A 23180-nucleotide genomic window follows, 5' to 3' on the forward strand; every position below is an offset into this window, starting at 1 on the left:
TTATCGTTGTGTACTATGTTAGAACGCGTAAACAGTAATAGTTACTGTTTACGTGCGTAAGCTAAGTAGCTTGCGTTATGTAGCCACGCCGGCTACTGTCTTGACACGACGATTGTTTCATATACCACATGCTTAGTTAACTTTGTTTAGACATTAAAGTCATTTAGCTAAATCGCAGGGATTAAAAATAAAACACCTATCTTATGTCCGTCTTTGATTTAACTTTTGGACGAATCTCGTGAACACTTAACGCTGTCACAGCGAACGTTTTTCGATTAACTGTTTGACTTGTGGTAGAAGTTCAATTCAGAGCACTGTGCATGTCGTCGTATGCAAGTTATGTTGTATAGCAATTCTGTTTTAGTTTCCAAAGCTAGCACGTGCTTAGGCAATATAATGCTCTCGGATCATTGTGTATGTGGTTTTGTTTGGTGTCCACATCATCCCACTGACTGTCTCCATGATTTCCTTCCATTAAACCGTTCCATCATGGCTTCTTTTTTCCAGCGTTGTAGAGCTCGTAGAACATGCTGCAAACTGCTGATCTGAGCTCAGATTTTGCTGTATTTTTATCGTGTGGAACAAGTGCCTAATCTGACCCAGTGTCAGTTGCCGGTGCAGCCTTGTGTTCTACAATCCAACAGTAGTGTTTCCAGCGATTCTATTGGTCAGAATGTTACCCGCTCTGACGCGATTGGTAGAGGGACAGTAACATCTGGCTACATTGGACACATATGGTTGCGTTCGCGTCCACACAGTAACTAACAAACAGCCATTACAAAACAAAATACATTCATTTATTTGCGGTAATGTTGAAGCGCAATTCGCAGTTTTTTTTAATCACTTTTACGTTTTAGCTGGTGTTTTGTTAGTAATGATGGCAAACGTTCGGTTAAACTATGAGTGGAAAAATAGCAGTTGCTTGCCTTGTCAGTTGTAAAGACTGAGCAGGAAAGAATTTAGTGGCGTTATTAGCACAACAAATCACTAATTGCCCAATTATTGACTAAAGGTAGTGAAATAAATTGGAGCACATTGGCAAACTTGGAGTTTCTTAGCAAGAACTTGCTTTTCATTTACTGAAACATGGATGAACGACACTTTCACATGATTTGAATGCATCGTTTTCGCGGGAAAAGCCCGGGGTTGTCCTTTAGTGAAGGGTTTGCAGGAAGTACTAAACAAAACACACTTGTAGCAGTCTCTCGACAATAATAATAATAATAAAAAAAACAGTTTTATCTAATTACGTTATGGGCTGTTTTCCTGGATTTGGTAATGATACAAAGTAGTAGCTCGTTGTTGTGGGTCAGTGATTCATGGCTAGTTCTGATTTCAGTGCTGTTTTTTTAGTGTCACCCAGTCCAAAAGGCATGACTAAAGTCTTTTCAACATGCCTGGAAAGAAAGGTTGGAGTAATATCTTTTTATAAATGCATACTGTAATATAAAATACCTCCATCGTGCATTTAATTCCACATGATTATGACAAGAATGGAAAGTGACTTTTATGTCAAACTTGTTGTTTTCTTTATTACAAGATCAGTGTTTTGTTTATCTGGCTTTCATCTAAAAACACATTTATGTGGTGTTTGTGCAGGTCAGTCCCTTTAGGAGATGGCAGTGAATGTAAGTGTGGATGCAGGACATTCATATAACCGCTATGAGCTGCTGGCTTGGCTCAATGAAACTTTACAGACAGGCTTCACTAAGGTGGAGCAGGTATGCACAGGTAGGTCAGTGTGTGTGTCTATATGTAAATAAAACCTCATGCGTTCTGCTTTCATAGTACACATGTTGTGGAAAATAGGGGGTGAGTGTAAATAAGCACAATATGTGTGATTGTGCTCTTTGTGCATCTTATTGCAACTTTTAATAATTGCCCATAAAGTCTGTATTGTGTGACAAATAAAATTAAACTGAATAATTGTAGTTTAGTTTTATGAGTAATTGACCTGAGGCTTAAGTTAATGTTTTGGAATTAAGATAATTTCTTTTCTGAGCTTAATGATTTCAGACAAATCCCACCACTAACCTGCTCAACTGAGCACCGCTTCACTCTTGGGTGTAGTCCAGGTGCCCACTGCATAATGTACTGCTGCCTTAGTAAATGAGGTGCTAAATACTATGTTGTTTTCACAGTTAATCTGGCCCTTAATGTTTGGACTGGAATTTAATATTTTCAAAGCAGCCTTTCTTGCCACCAGTTCCATTTATTGATTACTTTTTTTGTTTGTTTGTATGAATATCCAGGTGCAGCCTATTGCCAGCTGATGGACTGGTTATGTCCCGGGTCCCTGGACCTTTCTAGGGTCCGGTTCCAAAGCAATAACGTGGTTGACTGTATCCACAACTACAGTTTACTGCAAGCTGCATTCAGAAAAGCTGGAGTTGTCCGAGTGAGTATCTTTTATAAGTGGTCAACGACCGATAAATCTGAGCACATGTTTAGAGCCAGACAGATTCATCACCTCAATATTAGCTCATCTCAGATATATTATCAGTGTTTATATTGGCTGATGAGAATAAATTACAGTATAGAAATACTGAAGATAGTTTTGAGTTTAGAAAGTGTCTCCACATAGTTTGTTATCCAGGAAGCACTGACAACTTTTCTATTCAATTGTTGTGTCCCATTCAGTACACATGTATGTTGTTGGCCATTACGAAAAAAAGTTTAAGTGATTCGAATCCAGAGTGTGTTTTTATGTTTTTATGTCTTAAAATCCAGTATTGGTCGGGTTATAGTACTGATTCCTTTATGAGGGTCTTTTCATTTTTTGGTGAAAATGTTTTCTGACTTATGTTGATATTTCAGAGGTCTCTTTATTCTTTTCACCCCAGCAGATGGAAATACACCAGCTTTGTATTTATGAAGTTTTTCTTTTCTCTTCATCTGTCCAGCACATCCCCATTCAGGCACTGATTAAGAAGAACTCTGTGGTGGCTCTCACCTTCCTGCAGTGGTTTAAGACGTTTTTTGATAAGAACAACGACAGGGAGTACCACGCCTTGGAGGCCAGAGGGGGGCAGAGTATGAGTATGTTTCCTTCCGACTCAGGTGGGAGCAATGTGCAGCTATGGATTTTTCCATCAAATAAATAAAAAATAAATGTAGAAAACACACCCTCTTGTGCACCAGGTGCCAAATATTTTGCAGACATTTTGCCTATTTCTGCAACAGTCTTGTCATTTCTGATTAAAGCTATAATGAACATTTATGTAACATAGACCAAGGTCTGAATACAAAAGGTCTTTGCTTTAACAGAGATATGGAGCCAGCAATGTCACATATTACTTGCCTGTAATAGTGTTGATGTGCGTTTAAATATTGTCAGTGTTGTTTTTATTCCCATTACAGATGACCTCTCCTCCCAGACCTCTCATCCGAAATTGGAGATTATTGTGAAGATGAAGGGCAAAAAAGTAGAAGAACCAAGACAAGAAAAACCAAGGGAGAGTTTGAACATGAATGCTGATGTGGTAGTCATGATATCTGATGATGATGACGATGTGGTGGATGTGACGATGGAGCAGAAAACGGAGACAATGGAGGTAACAGCGAACAGAGACTGTGCACAGGAGATAAAGAGAGTAGAGCAAGCAGAAGCAGCAGTGGACAGCAGTGGTACTTTGTTGAGCTTCATCAGAAGATACTGTAGTGACAATGTGGGTACAAGTACAGACACTCATACTTCTGGCCCTTTACTTTCTGCCATTTTGAGTCCATCCCACCAAAAAGACATCACCAAGGCCAGCTCACACACACCGTACTGCCTCTACCTCTACATGGGGGTAGAGCTGGATGGAGGACAGACCACAAGTGTTGTTCTGATTGGCTACTTTGACCAGAGCTCAGGGGTCAGTGTGGTGAAACTGCTGCACACTCTGCAGCTGAGTGTTGACACTGTTGATCCACAAACCTCAGCGGCCATGGACACTGACACTCCTACAGTTGCACACACAGCAGATTCTGATGCACACCTTCTGATTGAGATGCTGAAAAAATCAGGACTTTTTCTGTCCAACCTTGCTGTGTTTCACTGTAATGCTCCACACGCAGGGTTGAGCCAGGTAATTGTATCCAAGCTGCAGACTTACAACCCGAGCTTAGTGTCGCTCTGCGGCCTCCCTGGGATGGCAGGAAGAGCATTCCAGACTGGACTCCTTGCTTCCTTTAGTGGCGTGGTTGACTTGGTTAGAGCGATCCACCATCACTACTCCACCTACCCCTCTGTTAATGACGGTCTGAAAGAGATATTTGCTGGTACAGAGTCCTATAACTCATCCCATTCTATCTCTGCACAGTGTTTATTTATTATCTGCACTGTGCAAAAGATGGTCAGCAGCTGGAGGGATTTAGTGGCGTATTTTAAGTCGCTAGGGCAAACAGAGGACACTGACCGGATTCGAAGCCAACTGATGGATTATAAAGTTAAACTGCACTTCCTCTTCCTGTCCCAAATTTTGGAGCCCCTTCGAGGTCTTCAAGAACTGCAGCAGTATGGCACAGCGGACGTGGCTGTGGAGCTCCAGGTGACCTCCATCTTGATTCAGTCCTATGCAACCAACATCCTCCGGCCCTCTGTCGCCGAGCGCTTCCTCAGGAGACGAGACCTGCAGCTCCTCTGCAATAAGAAGGAGCTGCTCCCCATGGCAGAGGTGAATGTGGGCTCTCGTGCCAGAGAATTCCTGTGGGCCACTGCTGTTGTGGATCTTGGGAAACGGGAGAGGAGCAACTTCCTGAAGGGTGCAGTGGCTTTCTATAAAGCGGCACTCCAGAGTTTAGCACAGAATATTCCTGAACAGCTTGGAGACGCGGCGCTGAGAAATATCGCCACAGTTCTGAAAAATCCTGAAAATATCAACGTAAGATGATTTATTTCTCTTATAAGTGAGACATACTGCAGCCAGTTATAGCTCAGTATTTGTCGAATCAGAGATCATGTATAAAATAATTAGATGCAGTAGAAATTGAGCCACTGCAAAATTGCTTTGATTCCAAACATAAACTTCTAGAGTTAAACATGTGTCCTGGGGCAAATGACTGCTCCCAGGCAAGAAATAGTTAAGTACATAACAACTGTAAAATCTCGTTTTAACACTTACGTTTTTGTATGGATTAAATAAAAAAAAATTCAATTTGTTAATTTGTGATCTTAAGAGGTGCTGGTTGGTAGATTTTGTTACCTTTTGACAGAGCCAGGGTAGCCATTTTCCTCTACTTCCACTCTCTGTGCTAAGCTAGATAACCAGCTGCTGGCTGTAGCAGTTTGATACCTGTCCATATCTAATGGCCAGGTATAAATCTTAATACCATCTAACTCTCAGCCAGAAAGGGACTCAGCGTGTTCTCCCAAAGTGTTGGAACGATTTCCTCAGTGTGCAGGATTTTGTTTCGCTTAAAGCTCAGTTTGTGTTCCTTATCTCTTGCTGCCAGCTGGAGGTGTGTCATATTGCCTTGTCTAACTTTATAGGGCTTATATTGTTTTACATTACAACATATTAACTTTTTAGGGGACCTTATTCTCCCTAATGGGTATGCACAGTATTGTATGTAGGACTTTTTAAAATCAGTTTAATGTCTGCTTGACTTAATCTAATTTCCTTGCTTATCTGTACTTTGCTACATGTGATATCTGTGTTTTCCCTTCAGGATAATACGTTGTCCAGAAATGTGCTGTCAGAGTTGGGGGTTCAGCTGGGTCTGTGTAAGGCTGACTCTCCAGAAATGCATAAGCTGGCACAGGACTACCTCAGTTTCACTGAGAAAGTGAAGGAGCAACAGGCGGGCGGAGAAGGAGAGGGTCATTGCTGGGCAAAGGTAAACTGAGGTTTCCTTTCGGTTCTTGAATAAAATGTGTAACCATCTCATTACTGGGATGAATACCTGTGTTGACTGGAAAATCCCAGGCAGCCCGTTGCAATCAGTAACATGTTCATTCAGTTGGTCATGAACTGGGCAAAAACATACTCTCTCTGTGCGATGTCAGTATTAGAAATGTACTAAAAATGAAAATTTTATATATCATTACAATTTTAAAACTTTATCGGCAATAAGACCAGTTGACCTTATGTAGAAATGTTACATTGAATATCAAATGTCATCACAAGAGCTTCCTGTATTGTCTCTACAGATGTTGCACGGCATGAGACCGTACTCTAGTCTGCATAGACTCCTCCTGACCCTCCTGGCGTTGCCGAGCTCTCTATGCAGGACTCAGGTGTTTGATAAGGTGAGTGTTAAAAGCTAAAGCTACCCAGGAAGCTAACTGGTTCATTTACTGTGTATAGGTGGGTGGGGGAAGGTCCGATGATAAAGGTAGATCTGGGGACTCAGGTGACATGAATTTGGTGATCCCCTCACCTTTCCTCTAATGCCCCCAGCAGGTTGACATTTTTTGTGAAAACCTTTTGATACACATTCATGTCTTACTCACAATAAATTGTGATCCCTTAACTTTTCCTCTTGCACCACCATCAATTCAGTTTGTGCATTTCGTTCATGAATAAATAGCTGCAAAACTGATGTTCCCATTAGCCTCATTTGTACTTTGTGTTGAGTGCTAACTAGCAAATGTTAGCATTCTACCACACTAAATTAAGAAAGTGAATCATTGAGCTAAAAAGATGTGGGTTTGTGTGATTGCTCCTGTCTCAAGGTGTTACAGAGCATCAAGGCTCTTCCTGACAGCAGAGAAAGCCCCAGAGCCACACCTCGACCAGGCAGGTGGGCAGAGAGAACCCGCGTCCGCAGAAGGAAACTACCTGTCCAGAGGGGTTATGGCGGCAAGAAGAAAGAAAAAGTGGACGAAGATAGTTCATCAGAGGACAGTAGTGACAGTTTAGTGGCCAAACCCAGTCTGCACAGTTCTTCCAGACACTACATTATAGAGGACTCAGACTACACAGATAATTCCTCAGGTAAGACTAGTAGGTGTGCACTGAGTGTGGCATGTTTCTGTATGAGCCATGTATTGCCATTGATTAATGAAGTAAATCTGTTGAGATGCCAAGAGCAATTCCAAATGTTGTTGTTAATAATAACCGATGTGACTGTGCTCTATTTTTATCAGATGTGGTTGACGTCACTGAAGAGTCCAGAATGTCTCAGACCAGCAGACTAAAGGCAGAAGGTAAGAAGTGTATATTAATGAACACGATCTTTAATAATTATCTCCTTGCACTTTATCTTATTGAACAGATTTAGAACTTAGTTCTTACTCCAGTGTCTCCTGCTGTACTGAAGCTTGAGTGTTGTATCTCACTTGTAAGTCACTTTAGATAAAAACCACCTGCCACATGAGTAAATGTCAGTGTAATAAGCTTAAGCACATTGTGTCTGTCTACAGTTTTAGATGAAGACCAGATCATATATAGATCAATAGCTCATTGTCACTGTGTTGCAGGTCAACAAAGTCCACCAGCAGAAGTTGAATATGTCTTGGGCAGTGATGATGATGATGATGATGATGACGACAACATTGTTTCAACAAGCACGTCATCCAGCTCTACACAAGTACTGGTAAGTGCTGGTCATTTGTAGCACTAATAGCTTTACACACTATTGGAGCTGCAACAATGATTATAATTGATCATAAAATGAGTCCAAATTAGTCAGAAAGGTTTTGACAGAATTGGCATTAATAAATTAATTAGCAACTATTTTGGTAAATACATTTAAAAACACTCACAGTCTCTTTGAGCACTGGGATGTTGTGACATTTTAGAGATTGGTAATAAAAAGAATCATTAGTTGCAGCCCTATATAGTTATGTAAAGTAATTTGGTAACCATGGTAACATGTTTGCACATGTGTTGCAGCTAATAATGTTCATAGTCATGTATTTGTTAGTGACACTAGAGGAGATAAATAAACACATATGATTATGTGTAGTGCTACAGAACCTACTGAGATTTTCTCATGTCCGATGATGCAGGACGACAGTTGTCAAAACCATCTGTTCAAGTAACGTCATGTTTACTTCTCTTGATTTGTTTGTAATAAATCTACGATGGCCGACAAGGCAGCCCAGAACACTTTTATTAGGAAAAAACAAGCTGCAAACTCAGAGACTGTGTGTGTGTGTGTGTGTGTGTGTGTGTGTGTGTGTGTGTGTGTGTGTGTGTGTGTGTGTGTGTGTGAGATACAGGGTGTGAATGGGGAGCTGGTCTGGGGCGATGTGGAGAGCTTCTCTCCTTGGCCAGCCATCATCCTCCCCTGTAAGGAACAGAAGCTGGTTCAAGGGAGGAGGCTGGTGGAGTGGTACGGACAGAAGGTGTGCTCTCAGGTGAGTCAGACGTGCAATGGACAGATGATGGATACAGGAATTCAGGGAATCTGAGTTTATACAGCATGTAATCATGTACATAAATTCTTCCTCTACATTGAGACCGTACAGTAATATTTTTGCATTTTCACCAGTGGATCCCTGTGTTTGGTACCAGATGAGTAACCAGTTTCTCTACTGGTCCCCAGCAAACAGTTACACCACTGACTGTATATTCCTATGGAGGGCTGAACCACTGTTGAGAACTTGACCAAAATGACAGCTGACAGTTATTTAATTTGACAGTGTTTTTTATTAAACATGTAACATCTGTCTGATACAGAGTAAAAACAGTTTCCTTACCCTCCATGTTTTTCACCTGCTTAGTTACTGATATTCTAAAAATGTTCACTATATTCTTCAATCTATTCTTATATCTAGTTCCATTCTCTGCACTGATGTCTTGCCTCTGATTCCAGACCAATTTGCAGGATCTGAAACCATTTGCTGCCTTTGGCCAGCACTTCTGTGCCAACTCCTTTGCCACCCTTGCCACGTACAAAGAAGCCATTTCCTTGTCACTGGAGGTCAGTGTGTTTTGAAATAAACAGGAATCTAAGTTATGATATGTAACTTTTCCACATTAACATGTCTAAAAACAACTAGACCTATGTTACCTATCTTTTTGAGTTGTGTTTTTAGATTATCCCAAATGTCTCCATCAATTCTCAAACAAGAGAAAGCTGTGATTTTAATCATGGTAAAGCTCATTTGGTTGCCTGTCAATGACGGATTATCCTCTATGTGCATGTGTGGTGTTGTGGTTGCCTGCCAGAGGCTCAAAATTTACTTTTATTCAGTTTTAAGCCACTTATTTGAGATACACTTTTTAGATCTTGGTCATTTTCAACTATGTATTTTAACCAGATGAAGGATTTTAGTCATTGGACGTCCAGAACTTAAGTTAACAATCCTGAGGTGTTCAGATGTGTTTGCATATTTGTCGACCTGCATTACATATTTGTGTTCTCGTCCATCAGGAGGCAGCACTTCGTTGTAAGAAGCGGTTTTCTGCGCGTCCTGATGACGGAGATGAGCTGTTGAAGAAGATGTTGGACTGGGCCCTCAGAGGTTTTCGACCCACAGGGCCAGACGGACTCAAACCGCTGGCTTCCGTACACGGTACAAACATCTGTTTAAGAACCCTGAATAGATAAAACATCATTATCAATAAACAGATCACAGACTAGAGGGAACTCACTGATAAACCATGACAAATGAAGCTGCTTTTCTAAATGAAAATGACAGCACTGTGGTAAATATTTCTTCTGGAGCTTTACAGTAAAAGCAGAAGAACGTTGCTGCACTGTGAACAAGGTTTGATACTACCAAATTAATAAAAAAAAAAATATGTGTTGATTTTGTTATATATAAGACATGTATTCCTCAATTGCAATCTCTGCAGTTGTCTGTGGTTTATGGGTAATGGAGTTTATTAGAGGCTGCGAAAAACATAAAATAAACAGCAGTATTGATTAAGGTTAAGGTTTCAAGGACAGTTATTTAGTCATTTGTTTTATTACAAAAGTCAGTGAGATTTTGAATGAGGTTTTCTTGAAGAAGTTCCAGTTTCCTTGTCGTGTTCCCAAAGTCCCAATTTTCAGCTCAAGCTCACAATTAGTTTGTGCACGAAAAAGCAAAACTGAGAAACACAGGAACTATATAGTTTTGTAGGTGATGGTCACCTGAATGACTGTCCTTTTTCCAGGTGCTTCTAAATCATGCCACAGGCAGAAGGTGAACATGACACTCCTCCTGAAACCCACCTCTTCTCCCCCGAGCAGCAAGAGGAACGTCGGCTCTGAGGTGAAAGAAGTTGCCGTCTCCATGAACAAACTGTCGTGCAACTCCAAAGAGAAGTCCTCCCACAAAGGTGGAGGTGGAAAGACTGCAAGGGGAGAGAGATTTGGCACCAAAGGAGGGGTGAAGGAGAAGGGATCCAGAGGAGGATGGGCAGCAGAGAAACAAAGGAAGGGAGGATCGGGAGGAGAGAAAGACGACTCAGCAGGAGGATTGGGAAGAGGGAAGGGTGAGGGAGGATCGGGAGGAGAGAAAGACGACTCAGGAGGAGGATGGGGAAGAGGGAAGGGTAAGGGAGGATCGGGAGGAGAGAAAGGAGGGAAGGGACAGAGGAAGAAAGGCAGTCTGTTAGATGGGGTTGATGCTGACATGTCACCAGATGTTGCGCCGTACAAGAAGAGAGCCTACACCAAAAATTACAACAAGGTCAACCAGGAGACCACCGTCTACACCCAGCCGAACCAGAAGCTGAGAGGTACACAACAGAATTTAATTCTATCATTAAATCGTGAATGTGGATTACATGCTAAGAAACACAATTGATGAGTTTCGTTTCAAACTGAGTAATTGAACATTTTCAAATGAGAATCAAATGTACAATGATATGATTATGTTTGTGGACTGGTGTATTGCTCTGGATTGTGTTGCAACATTTGTAGATCCATTTTCTAAGTTTGTGTGTGAAGTCCTGATGTTTTCTTGCAGAGGAGACCATTCGTAAGATCACAGACATGAAACAGGACATCGAAGGTGAGTTGTGTGTGTTTTTTGGTTTTTTTTGTATTTTAAATTTTTTTTCCTGTTTATGAATAAAAATTCATTTTGTAATGTTACATGATGAATGATTTTCATTATTCAGCAGTCGCTCACATTATATCATCAATCAGTGGATTAATGGCTGTGTTTACATTGTGCACAGTATTGTAAGAAAAACTCCAGTGAATCTCTCTTAAACTTTTATATGTTTTAAACATTATGAGCGTACTTATGTGTATATAGTTGCATTTGTTGTATCCATAAAGATAATTTCACCCAGTCACTTATTTGTTCCTCACTTGCTTCCTCTACATTGAGACATCCCCTTTGTTTTTTGTCTTTGTTGTGTTTGCAGGCTTCTGCTTGTGTTGTGGAACTGAAAAGGTTGAAATATTCCACCCTCTGTTTAAAGGCAGCCTCTGCTTAAAGTGTAAAGTAAGCAACCATCAACTTCTCTTTATGTTTCCTGAAGCATTTAGACCATCCCTTTTCTCTTTTCCTCCAGTAAACACAAGTAACAATAATAATTTGAGTCCTTTTACTTCGTTGCTCTACAATTAACATGCATCTTTTCACCCAACTGTGAAAGATTTGATATGTATTTTATTAATAATGTAAATTGTAAAGATGAGCTTGTTACACAGTAATAGGCCCAGGTCATAGACTTGGACTGTGTGACATTGTTTAACAAACCAAATGAGTCTCCACTGTGAAGTATTGTATTAACACGTGTTTTGAATGGCCACTCAGACATCCTTGTCTTATATGATGTTGTCATAAATACATAATAAAACACAAATACCAGTCACCATGACTATTAAAACACATGATCAACCGATTCCAGAGCTGTGCAGGAGAACTGATCTAATTGGTGTCGCTGTGTAAATAGAAATCACTGTCAGACTGGTTCTATTATAAAACAGATCGGATATTTGTTAAAATGTAGGTGGTAGGTGGAATCCCACTTCTGGTGAACAGACAAAAATAACAGAGTCAGAGCACAAATGTGTTGCTGAAACGCATAAAGTCAGTAAGTTTCCCTAAACTATTAAAACATCCCTAACCAGTGGCTGTGACGTTGTCTGTGTCCTGTAGGATAACTTCACAGAAACTCTGTTTCGTTACGATGAAGACGGGTATCAGTCCTACTGCACCATCTGCTGCTATGGACTGGAGGTCATACTTTGTGGCAATGACAGCTGCTGCAGGTTTGTCTGTTCTTCTCGTTCTATACATTTAAATCTAGCTATCTAAAGAAAGCTGACAAGTAGAGCCCAGATGTTCTTTTATTCAATCTTCTGCCCACCTTCTTTTCTCCTCTTCTCTTCCTCTCTTTCTGCAGATCTTACTGTGAGGACTGTCTGAACATCCTCGTTGGTCCAGGGACGTTTGAATCACTGACGCTGGTGGACCCGTGGATCTGCTACCTGTGTCAGCCTCACCGGCCCCATGGAGCTCTGATTCCCAGGGAGGACTGGAGCGTCCGTGTTCAGGAGCTATTTGCCAACAATAGCGCCATGGCGTTTGTAAGTAAACGTTTTTATATTTGTCCTCACCAGCTCTCTGAATATATTAAAATGTATTGCAAGTATTACACACCGTAAATGTCTGTGTAAATATTCATTCTTCACTAAACAACTTGATGGTGACATGCAGACAAACTGAGGATGTTGCAACAATTAAATACACAAGTTGCACATGTTGTAAATAATGCACTGTACTCAAAAAGATCTTAGTCACAAACTTGTGTCGTATGAAATTTCCTTTTTTTTCCAAAAAACTAAATTTATTAACAAGGAATCACACTGGCTCAGTTACTACTTAGTTTTTTCTTTGTAGGAGCCGCACCGTGTTTACCCATCCATCCCCGCCAACAAGCGCAGACCAATTCGAGTTCTCTCACTGTTTGATGGCATAGCAACAGGTTGAGTACACAGACCCAGATCGAGGCTCGGAGTACTTATGTACTTATGGGCAAGGGCAAGTGCATGCACTCACACACTGTAGCTGAAGGTGATGCTTAACAATTGTAAATGACACACAGACATGTTTTGTAGCTTAAGCAGTTTTCAGCTTTATAATTCATGTTACTGGGTGGAAACTTTAGAAAATAAACTTTAAGTTCGTTGCTGCTCGAGGCAGACATTAAACTCACATGAAACCCAAAGTGAAGCAGTGATGAGCCCCTTGAGTTTCATGTACACAATCTGTTGTGAATGTGAGTCTGTCATATTTTCAAAGTGTCTATGAAGCAATATACACACCATGAAGAATGAGGGAAGGAAAGTGGATTTTAGCCAGAGAAGGTGAAGATGAAGAGGAGGGAGAGGACAATGACGTCAGAAACGGGCAGATCAATTGCAAATCAAATGATTAATAATCAAATAATAATCAAGTATAAACTTAAAATGAACAAAAGCAATAAAACCTGAACTCAAACCTATAGTTTTTGGTTCCTCCTGCAGGTTCTCAAGTTGCTTTTACCCCTCTATGTTTGGACATGAATGACTCGTTAATCTATGATTGTTTCTAAGAGTGTGCTCAGTCACAATGTTTTTGGGAAACACCCCTTGATGATGGATTTCACCATCATCTTAGGCTGAAGATGGTTTTGGGAAACAAGACCAGTGGTCTCGCTCTTCTGTTCTGACCTCACTATTCTCAGATACGTTCCTGCTCTTGTCTGTTGTGACCTAAACATTTTTAATTATGATCGTCCAGTATGTTTGTGTTTTCTTCCTGACACTTCCCTGTTGTCTGTTAGAAGCTTACAGTATGAATGTGTGTGTGTGTGTGTCTGTGTCTTAGTCTTCTCAGGCTACCTGGTTCTGAAGGAGCTTGGCTTTAAAGTCCAGACATACGTTGCCTCAGAAGTTTGTGAGGATTCAGTTGCCGTGGGGACCGTCAACCACGACGGGAAGATCCTCCACGTTGGTGATGCCCGGTTCATCACAGAGAAAATGACGTACGGTCTCACACACACACACAAACACACACACACACACACACACACACACACACACACACACACACACACACACACACACACACACATTTTTCTTCTCCCACACAGTTCACATCCAGTTTAATCATGTTAATATTCTTATAATGTACAATGTTCCTCTGTGTCCTCTCAGTTGTTTTCATTTTAAGCCTCATCTTTTGCTGTCTTTTGAAGATGACATATACACATTTAGGCACACCTAGCTAAAACTACAACAGTCCTGTAATAAACCCAACATTTCAATGTTATGATGAAGGTTATAATGTTCAATAAGTTAAATCAACACACGCATTTTCCACAAAAAGATTCAACCAAAACTGAACATTAGAGCCTTCATGAAGGTTATAAGGTTATTTTAGCCAGGTGTACCTAATAAACTGACAGCTGAGTATTGATCTGCAACATGTAACTGAAATGACATTTGGTTGAATAGTGAGTTAAACCAGCTCTTCGCTCTTCTCTGACGATCCAGATCGAGCAGTGGGGTCCGTTTGATTTGCTGATCGGTGGCAGCCCCTGTAACGACCTCTCCATCGTCAACCCCCTCAGAAAAGGCCTCTATGGTAAGTAGCATGTCAGCTTTAAATAAATTGTTTGTCAACAATTAAAAATGGATTCATTGTGTTAATAACGACCAAATTAAAATGCCAAGTAGTCGCTGATTCCATCTGGAAAGGTGCTTTCTTATATTAGAATACTGTTCAAGTACTTTGAATAGTCTTCCTGTCTGTCCACCGATCTACTGTCTCTGCTAAATGAGAAATTAAAAATGAATTTGCAAAAACCCAAACAACAACAGACTTACATTTATTTTCGTTTTTAAATTACAAATGAATTACACATGATCCGATGATACCCAGACAGATAACTAGGAGTTATCAACAATTACTGAGTTGATGAAATAATCATTATTTTCAGACCTGATGAGTAAATACTTTTCCCGCCCTAAACTGGCCTCTGCAATGCTTTGATCCTGTTTATCATTTTAATCACAGTTGTTATGCAGATGCTGGATATTAGTGTTTGAAACCAGTATGAAAGTGTCAGTGCAGAGGCCTCTGTTCTTTGCTGTAATTCTCTCCTCTCTCTGGCAGAGGGCACCGGCAGGCTCTTCTTTGAGTACTACCGCATCCTTCAGCTGCTGAAGCCCAAAGAGGGAGACCCTCGGCCGTTCTTCTGGCTGTTCGAGAACGTGGTCTTCATGAACACACATGACAAAGTCAACATCTGCCGCTTCCTTGAGGTTTGTCCAGTTCAGTCCTGTTTGGTTTCTTTTCCTCTGTTCGCTCTCCTTTCCTCTACTCTGTCCATTTATTTGTCTCTTTCCTTTTTAACTAACGTACTAAACTCAGGAAGACTGAGCTGACTGTTGCTTCTATCTGGTTCTTCGACAGTGTAACCCGGTGCTGGTGGATGCAGTCAAAGTGAGCCCAGCACACAGAGCCCGTTACTTCTGGGGAAACATCCCAGGGATGACAAGGTAAGACATTTAATTAATCATGAATTATAAGACTTAGATTACTCGCAACTAATAGTTTCCAGATGTAGTAGTGGTGTCAGTGAAAGCAGAAAGCATTTGTTTTAAAACATGTAATGTTTTTATGTCACATCCTTCATATGTAACAAATCAGTTGTGTGTGAGGCTTTTTCTTGATTTTTACATCTGTATTTTTTGGTTTGTGCTCTTCCATTTTACACAAAGATGAATTAATGACACAGTGGACACCTGTGCACAGACCTGTAAAAATCTCCCCACCCCTCTTGCATAAGAACAAGACGCCCAGACCGAAATAGACACAAGTGGTTTTGTGACTCTTTGTGACTGTTTTGCATCTATTTTGTTACTAATTTTGTGACTTTGTTGTCGTTTTGTGTCTCTTTGCTTCTTGATTGTGTCTTTTTGTTTTGTGTCTATTTTTGTGTCTATTTTTATTCATTTTGTTTACTTGTGGTTGTTTGACTTATTTACACAGTAAACAGGTAGATTTCAAACAGAGGCTCTAGTCCACGGGCCCCTGAGTCTTCTGATACGTCGGTCTGTGCCCGATAAACCTGTTCAGTAATCCATGATTGAATATATTATCTGTTTGTCTGTTTCTTTTATTTCCTTCTTTCTTGTTTGTCCTTTTTGTAAATCACTTTGGAACTTATCTTTTTTATAAATGCTGCATGAATAAAGTTTGCCTGTTTGCTGCTTATCTCCCATCAGACCCATCATAGCCTCCCAGAGTGACAAGCTGAATCTTCAGGACTGTTTAGAGATTGGTAGAGAAGCCAGGGTCAGTGACCGGACCTGCGGGTTCAGTTTTGTTTAGTTATTTTCGTCATCTACCATCTCATTCCTTCCATTTTGTGCAATTTTAACAATATTGATTACGATGTTAACTACTACTGCATGTTGTTTTTGTTCCAGGTCGCTAAGGTGAGGACGATCACCACCAATCCAAACTCTCTGAAGCAGGGAAAAGGTGTGTCTCTGCTGCCTGTCGTCCAGAACGGCAGAGAGGACAACCTCTGGATCACTGAACTAGAAAAGTAGGTATCAGTGTGTGTGTGTGTGTGTGTGTGTGAGAGTGTGTGTGTTAAATGCCAGCATACTAAACAATAATGCATGTCTACTGGTTTCATTCTTATCCACTAAATGTATGATGAAATGAATCCACGTCCTCCTCTTGTTCGTCTGCTCACAGGTTCATTTAATACATTTGTGTGTGTGTGTATTTTCCTCATTGCAGCCTGTGACTGCTGTGTCCTGAACTTTGTGTAACTGCAGTCAGGCGTTTCTGGGCTGAAAACTTTAGGATCTTTGTTAATGTGCTGAATGTTCCTCTCACAGCATCAGATATATGCTGTACTCGATCTGAGCACAGATTGTATTGTTTACATAAAACCAAACACAGCAGTCTAATGCCAAAGCTGGATAAGTGTCAGCCAACTCCTCTGCTCCCAGTTTGCAGCAGACCCACGAGTGTGAAGGCTGATCAGACACAAAAACAATGCACAGCAAGTTAAATGTAGTCTGAGGCAGGAGTTTAAAATTCTGGAAAGCGTCAAATAATTTCAACTTTTATTTCAGTGATCACTTGTCAAACACTAGAAATAAAGCGTTCACATTACAAAATGCCAGGAATCTGCAGTTGACATATTTCATTTGGCACCACACACAGTGTCTTCATGGATGACGTCGGTTTTCAGTCAGTTGGCTGTCTTTGTATTTGCTGCAGTTTTTGTTCTGAAGCGCTCTGCACAGACAACCACGCTGCGTTTATGGAGTGGCCTCATTCCAATAAATGAGAGGGCTGCGCTTTTTCATCTTTTTGAAAATAGCCCTCGTCTCCATCTAGAAACTTTGTTAATGAAGTTCTTTATTGACGGATACCCCTCACTGTCAACTTGCTGTGTTCCCACTATGGTGAAGCTGCTGGATAGCAACACAGAAACATCACCACCTGCAAGTTGCAGTCACTAAACGTTACAGGTGTGTAGGAGAGATCAAAACAAAAGACGAGTTTGAAGTATCTCAAGGCACTGTTCAAATAGAGCAGGGAGAGAGAGAGAGGGACCATGCAATAATGGTAGTAATAATAATAATAATGACAGCGGCAGTAACAGAAAGCTAATAACAGCAATAATTATTATTATTAATCAGACCAAGGCGGGGGCCTTGGCGGTCCGATCCTCGGTTACGGAAACTGGTTTTTGGAACACGAAATGAAACGAAACATTTTGTATGGTCTGACCCATGAGTGCTGGGTCGGAACATCTACACGTTGACGGGCACGAGTCATCGTTTTTCTTTTTTCACGCACTTTACAAAATGAAAACATCTGGATTTTAGCTAACACTTCCTTCTCCTTCATTCCTCACCAGAATCTTTGGTTTCCCCAAACATTACACCGACGTGAGGAACATGAACCGGCAGCAGAGGCAGAAGGTGCTGGGGAAGGCGTGGAGTGTGCCAGTCATCCGTCACCTCTTCGCTCCCCTGAAGGACTATTTTGCCTGTGAAGAGCTATTGACCACATCCACCACCATCACCAACGCTACCTCCACCTCCATATCCTCCCCTCCCTCTCCAGACCTGCAGCAATTGAGATAGGGGAAGTTGGTTATGTTTTATGTAGTGTAGTTCGCATAGATGTGCGTGCGCGGAGGGTTTTCCCTCCATATGTCTTATAAGCAGTAGATGGAGCATAAATGGTCTCTGTATTCAGTCTCCTATTTTTAAAAGGCCAGCTCACAGACAGGCTTTTGTGGATTGCTGCCTCGGGGCCATTTTTTCTCTGATGTGCCCTCGAGTCTCTTGCATCATGTCACACATGTAGTTCCTGTGTGTATCAGTCACGCTGGCCCCAAAGCCGCTCTTTGTCTTGGGTAGAAAATGGCAGATTATGCTCCCTCCAGAAACCTTTGCAGGATGAGAGGTCTACCAGTGTCAAAATGAATGGTGCTGCATACTGATGTATCAAATTCAGATGATTTCCTTCCTTTGTGGTCAGTAACCGTCTAAACTATTTGTGTCGTTTGTATTTAACATGGAAATTATGAGATTGTGCCTACATCAAGTTTTTAACCATTTTTAAATGAACACAAAAAAATCATTGTTATATGGTGCATGTTAAAAAGACATTTTTACCACTGCTACATTTGAGTTATTTTTTTTAAAGATGTTAATGTGTGGATCATTTCAAACAGAGCAGACCTGGGAGCTGCCTCGCTGCTTTATTGTCATATTTGAATCATGTTTCCAGGAGAAAAACAAAACGTGCATCTACTGCATTTTTAAACGTTTTTAAAAGACATTGCCTTTCTCCTCTATTTCCTCTGCCAAAAATTAACAACTCTTTTTTCCAACGTTTTGTATATTTTTGTATCTTTTTTTTTTTTTTTTAAATCAGGAAAGTAGGGCTGCAACTGATACTTGTTTTTCTGCCAATAAGATAAAGAGATGCCACTGCAGTTCCCCAGATGGCTCAAATAATATTCAGTTTACTTTTTGTTTTTAAATAAAAAAAAAAAAAAAAAAAAGACCAAAAAGGTGTGAAATAATGAATTACCTGTTGTTAATCAACTAATCATGGAAAGTGACTGAGTGTAACCTTGATTTTGTGTGTTTAGGAGGATGTGTTGCATTTGTATTGATTGTTTTTTGCTGCATTGTTGCCTTTTGGCAGGTGTGTGTGCACTGCCACTTTTACACCAACAAAACTGTGATAGAGACAAAGACCCTCAAGAGCCTTTATGTTGTTTTGGTGTAAAATGATAACAAAGCCATAGTAATGAATAACAATCATCTGTACCATGTTTTGATGAACAATCAGTAATGTTAATAGTAACAATGGTGCTTTCCTTACTATAGCAAACAACACACACAACACATTAATCACCTGTTGTCCAATACTGACAAGTTATTGAACCTGATATCTCAGATGTTTGTAGGTAGTGACCACAATATCAAATGTTTTATACTTTTTTATGATGAATAATCCTCATGTCCTAAATGACTGATTCTTGTATAGAATACTAATGCATGATATCCTGACTGATGATTGTAACGTGAACATGTGTTTTGAGGACTGTTGTTTTGGTTGAGGGGCTTGAAGTGGGTTGTACAGTTGTTTTGGTGGTGGTGGACTCAAGACCTGTATTTCTGTAAAATCCTGCAACAAAAATAGAAAATGAATGAATTAAAGATATAAACAGTCCTTTGTATGTAAATCATGGGTTATAACTTTTGCGCTGTTCAGTAAGAAGCAGCTGAATCAGCCAAACTTAAACCTGCAAGCAGGAACCAGCGGATTCGCACCCTGGGCTGGACCTCCTTACAGTCAAGAAGAAATAACCAGCTCAACTGTTAAATCTTCCAAACTACCTTACATCTCTTCTCTCATTTAAATCTAGTATCCACAGAACATGATCCAATAACGACTTAACCCCCGATATCCCTCATGTTCACACTAATGTTGGCAGAACTAATTTCAGCTACACACCAATTTTGGTGAAACTGTTCACCAGGTTTTCAAATATTTACTTGTGGCATTTGTGGCACCCCCTATAGGTCAGGCTTAAAATACAATGGTAAACTATGGTAGCATATGGACCTGCTTGGACCTCTAATAATGAAAACAAAAATAATAAGGGTTCAATGTAGTCTTTTTGGACTATTGCACACATATGCAACTGAAACACTTGGTGTGCTATTGTGGTGATTTGGCCTCAGTCTTAAAAGGCTGCATCCACATGAATTTGGGGGGAATTGAGTTTGAAGGAGCACTGAAGGGAGGGGTGTATTTGTTTTGCTGTCAGTCTTCATTTCTCCAGAAAAACTCACTCCACCACAAGAGAAAATTAGGAACATGTTGCAAGCACAGTGACGGTGTGGGAGGGTTCATCTTTTGTAGTTGAAGCATTTTTATGTTTCCATGGCTGTCTGAAGAGGATATGTTTTAAATGTCTATGTTTTCTTCCTTTTTTTCCCCCGTTTCTAAGGTTCTTTCTCAGTATTTGGGCATAAAGAAAGATTGTATTTAATATTAGACTTGCTGCTTAATATACATGCAAAACAAGTACTATGAAATTAATAAACATTTGTTTGTGTCACATGCTTGTCACAGGCTGAATCTCACCAAGTGACTGGCAGTGACTGAAGAGAGACCCAATCAGAGCTGAGAGGCAACAGCTGTGCCACCTGCATGGAGGAACTTTTAAAACCTCATGAGGCAAAGTTAGTTTTTTTTTTCCTTCGTGACTGGAGCCATGGGAGAAGTTTGGGCCCTGCTTGTTTGTGTGCTGACTGCCTGGCTTGCCAAAGGTTTTTAGATTCTTTCTGTTTGAAGCTTGTGTTTAATAAATTGGCAGTGGAGTGTATCAAATGTAAAAGTAAGGTTAAATGATTGCAGTCAGACTTTTGGTGGGTGGAGTATGTTTTAGCACAACTCTTGAACATTCAATTCCTGAATTGTCTCTGAGCTGTAACAGGTAGGTTCTGTTGTGCCATAAAATGTCTCAAACATTGAATTAACAGCAAGTGTACTTTTCACAGGCTCTTGTTTGCCAGTTAGTGGCACAAATGAAAAATATGATGATGATGATGGACTGCGCAGGAGCATGAACGGTAAGAACATTATGGACATAATCTTTTCTAAGCAATTTTCTGACACTAACTTAGATTCTTTTGGGTAACAGATCTGTTTCCCAATGATCTTTCCATTAAGAAGGCCCTTGGACTTTATCAGTCATTGGAGTCCATGTTGGAGCAACATGCTAAAGAAGGTGAGCAGGTTCTCTGAAACCATACTAGCAAAATGCAAGTTCATGTTGAGCCTCAGTTCTTAGCCTCACAATGTGGCTTTACCAGGCTTGTAATTGCCCCATACTGTGATTCCAACAGAGTGCTACTTAAACCATATTGACTCTACAATGTCAAGTTTACAGCTGCCTTTGTTAGACAAATCTTCAATTAAATCATGGTATACCTTCATACTATGACATCTTGGATGTAGTAAGAGTTCTCAGTTGTCACAATGCAAGGCAGCTGACTCCATTGGACTGAAGACCAGTTATTTTGTCTTGTAGGTCAAAACCAAGTAAAGTGTTTGCTTTAAAATCTCAAGTCTTTAGTTAGTGAGTTACTTCAGGAATGGTAAAGTTTAGATAAGTCAAACATTTAATTTCTTGCTTTAGTCATCAATCGTTTATCAAATGTCTTTTTCTTTCAGTACAACTGGAAACTAACGAAGTGGAAGCTGAGGTATTGGTTGGCCACCTGACACCTGTCCAACAACCCATAAACAGAGCAAAAGAGGTCAAAAGCAACAACGTGACGGCCATCATGGCGGCCAACGACAACACAACGGCCAGCATGAGTGACAATGCGACAAACATCATGGCAGCCAGTGACAATGCGACAAACATCAAAGCGGCCAGTGACAACGTGACAGCCAGCATGAGCGACAATGCGACAGCCATCATGGCGGCCAACGACAATGCGACGGCCATCATGGCAGCCAGTGACAATGCAACAAACATCATGGCGGCCAGTGACAACGTGACAGCCAGCATGAGCGACAATGCGACGGCCATCATGGCGGCCAACGACAATGCGACGGCCATCATGGTGGCCAGTGACAATGTGACAGCCAGCATGGTGGCCAACGACAACACGACGGCCAGCATGAGTGACAATGCGACAGCCGTCATGGCGGCCAGTGACAATGCAACGGCCATCATGGCGGCCAGTGACAATGTGACAGCCATCATGGTGGCCAATGACAACACGACGGCCAGCATGAGTGACAATGCGACAGCCGTCATGGCGGCCAGTGACAATGCGACGGCCATCATGGCAGCCAGTGACAATGTGACAGCTAGCATGAGCGACAATGCGACGGCCATCATGGTGGCCAACGACAACACGACGGCCAGCATGAGTGACAATGGGACAGCCATCATGGCGGCCAACGACAATGCGACAGCCGTCATGGCGGCCAGTGACAATGCGACAAACATCATGGCGGCCAGTGACAATGTGACAGCTAGCATGAGCGACAATGCGACGGCCATCATGGCGGCCAGCGACAATGCGACGGCCAACATGGTGGCCAGTGACAACGTGACAGCCAGCATGAGCGACAATGTGACAGCCATCATCGCGGCCAACGACAACGCGACAGCCATAATGGCGGCCAGTGACAACGTGACAGCCAGCATGAGCGACAACGTGACGGCCATCATGGAGGCCATTGACAATGTGACGGCCATCATGGAGGCCATTGACAATGTGACGGCCATCATGGCGGCCTATGACAATGCGACGGCCATCATGGCGGCCAACGACAATGCGACAGCCATAATGGCGGCCAGTGACAATGTGACGGCTAGCATGAGTGACAACGTGACGGCCATCATGGAGGCCATTGACAATGCGATGGCCATCATGGCGACCTACGACAATGCGACGGCCATCATGGAGGCCATTGACAATGTGACGGCCATCATGGCGACCTACGACAATGTGACGGCCATCATGGCGGCCTACGACAATGCGACGGCCATCATGGCGGCCAACGACAATGCGACGGCCATCATGGCGGCCAACGACAATGCGACGGCCATCATGGCGGCCAACGACAACGCAACGGCCAACATGAGTGACAATGCGACAGCCGTCATGGCGGCCAGTGACAATGCGACGGCCATCATGGCAGCCAGTGACAATGTGACAGCTAGCATGAGCGACAATGCGACGGCCATCATGGTGGCCAACGACAACACGACGGCCAGCATGAGTGA

General features: G+C 41.6%; 1 protein-coding gene across 1 annotated transcript; it reads left to right on the forward strand.

Moving 5' to 3' along the window:
* Window positions 1–1616: 1616 nt before the first annotated feature.
* On the forward strand, window positions 1617–17988 carry LOC111234881. The gene is made up of 24 exons (XM_022763076.1): window positions 1617–1721; window positions 2904–3060; window positions 3361–4868; window positions 5656–5823; window positions 6137–6235; window positions 6662–6923; window positions 7076–7135; window positions 7409–7524; window positions 8153–8290; window positions 8749–8856; window positions 9310–9451; window positions 10038–10604; window positions 10835–10879; window positions 11241–11320; window positions 11981–12093; window positions 12228–12411; window positions 12725–12809; window positions 13703–13845; window positions 14359–14452; window positions 14984–15132; window positions 15284–15369; window positions 16099–16168; window positions 16303–16424; window positions 17760–17988. The coding sequence occupies exons 1-24, from the start codon at window positions 1617–1619 to the stop codon at window positions 17986–17988; spliced, it is 4830 nt and encodes a 1609-aa protein (XP_022618797.1).
* The last annotated feature ends 5192 nt before the right edge of the window (window positions 17989–23180 follow it).

The sequence above is a fragment of the Seriola dumerili genome, unplaced genomic scaffold (genome assembly GCF_002260705.1).
Source record: "Seriola dumerili isolate Sdu_G_001 unplaced genomic scaffold, Sdu_1.0 BDQW01000468.1, whole genome shotgun sequence".
Lineage (NCBI taxonomy): Eukaryota > Metazoa > Chordata > Actinopteri > Carangiformes > Carangidae > Seriola > Seriola dumerili.

Coding starts and splice junctions, on each gene's coding strand:
- LOC111234881 (XM_022763076.1), top strand. CDS start 1,617: ATGGCAGTGAATGTAAGTGTGGATGCAGGACATTCATATAACCGCTAT. Junction 6,924..7,075: donor CTACACAGATAATTCCTCAG/GTAAGACTAGTA, acceptor TATTTTTATCAG/ATGTGGTTGACGTCACTGAA. Junction 12,094..12,227: donor GGCAATGACAGCTGCTGCAG/GTTTGTCTGTTC, acceptor CTCTTTCTGCAG/ATCTTACTGTGAGGACTGTC.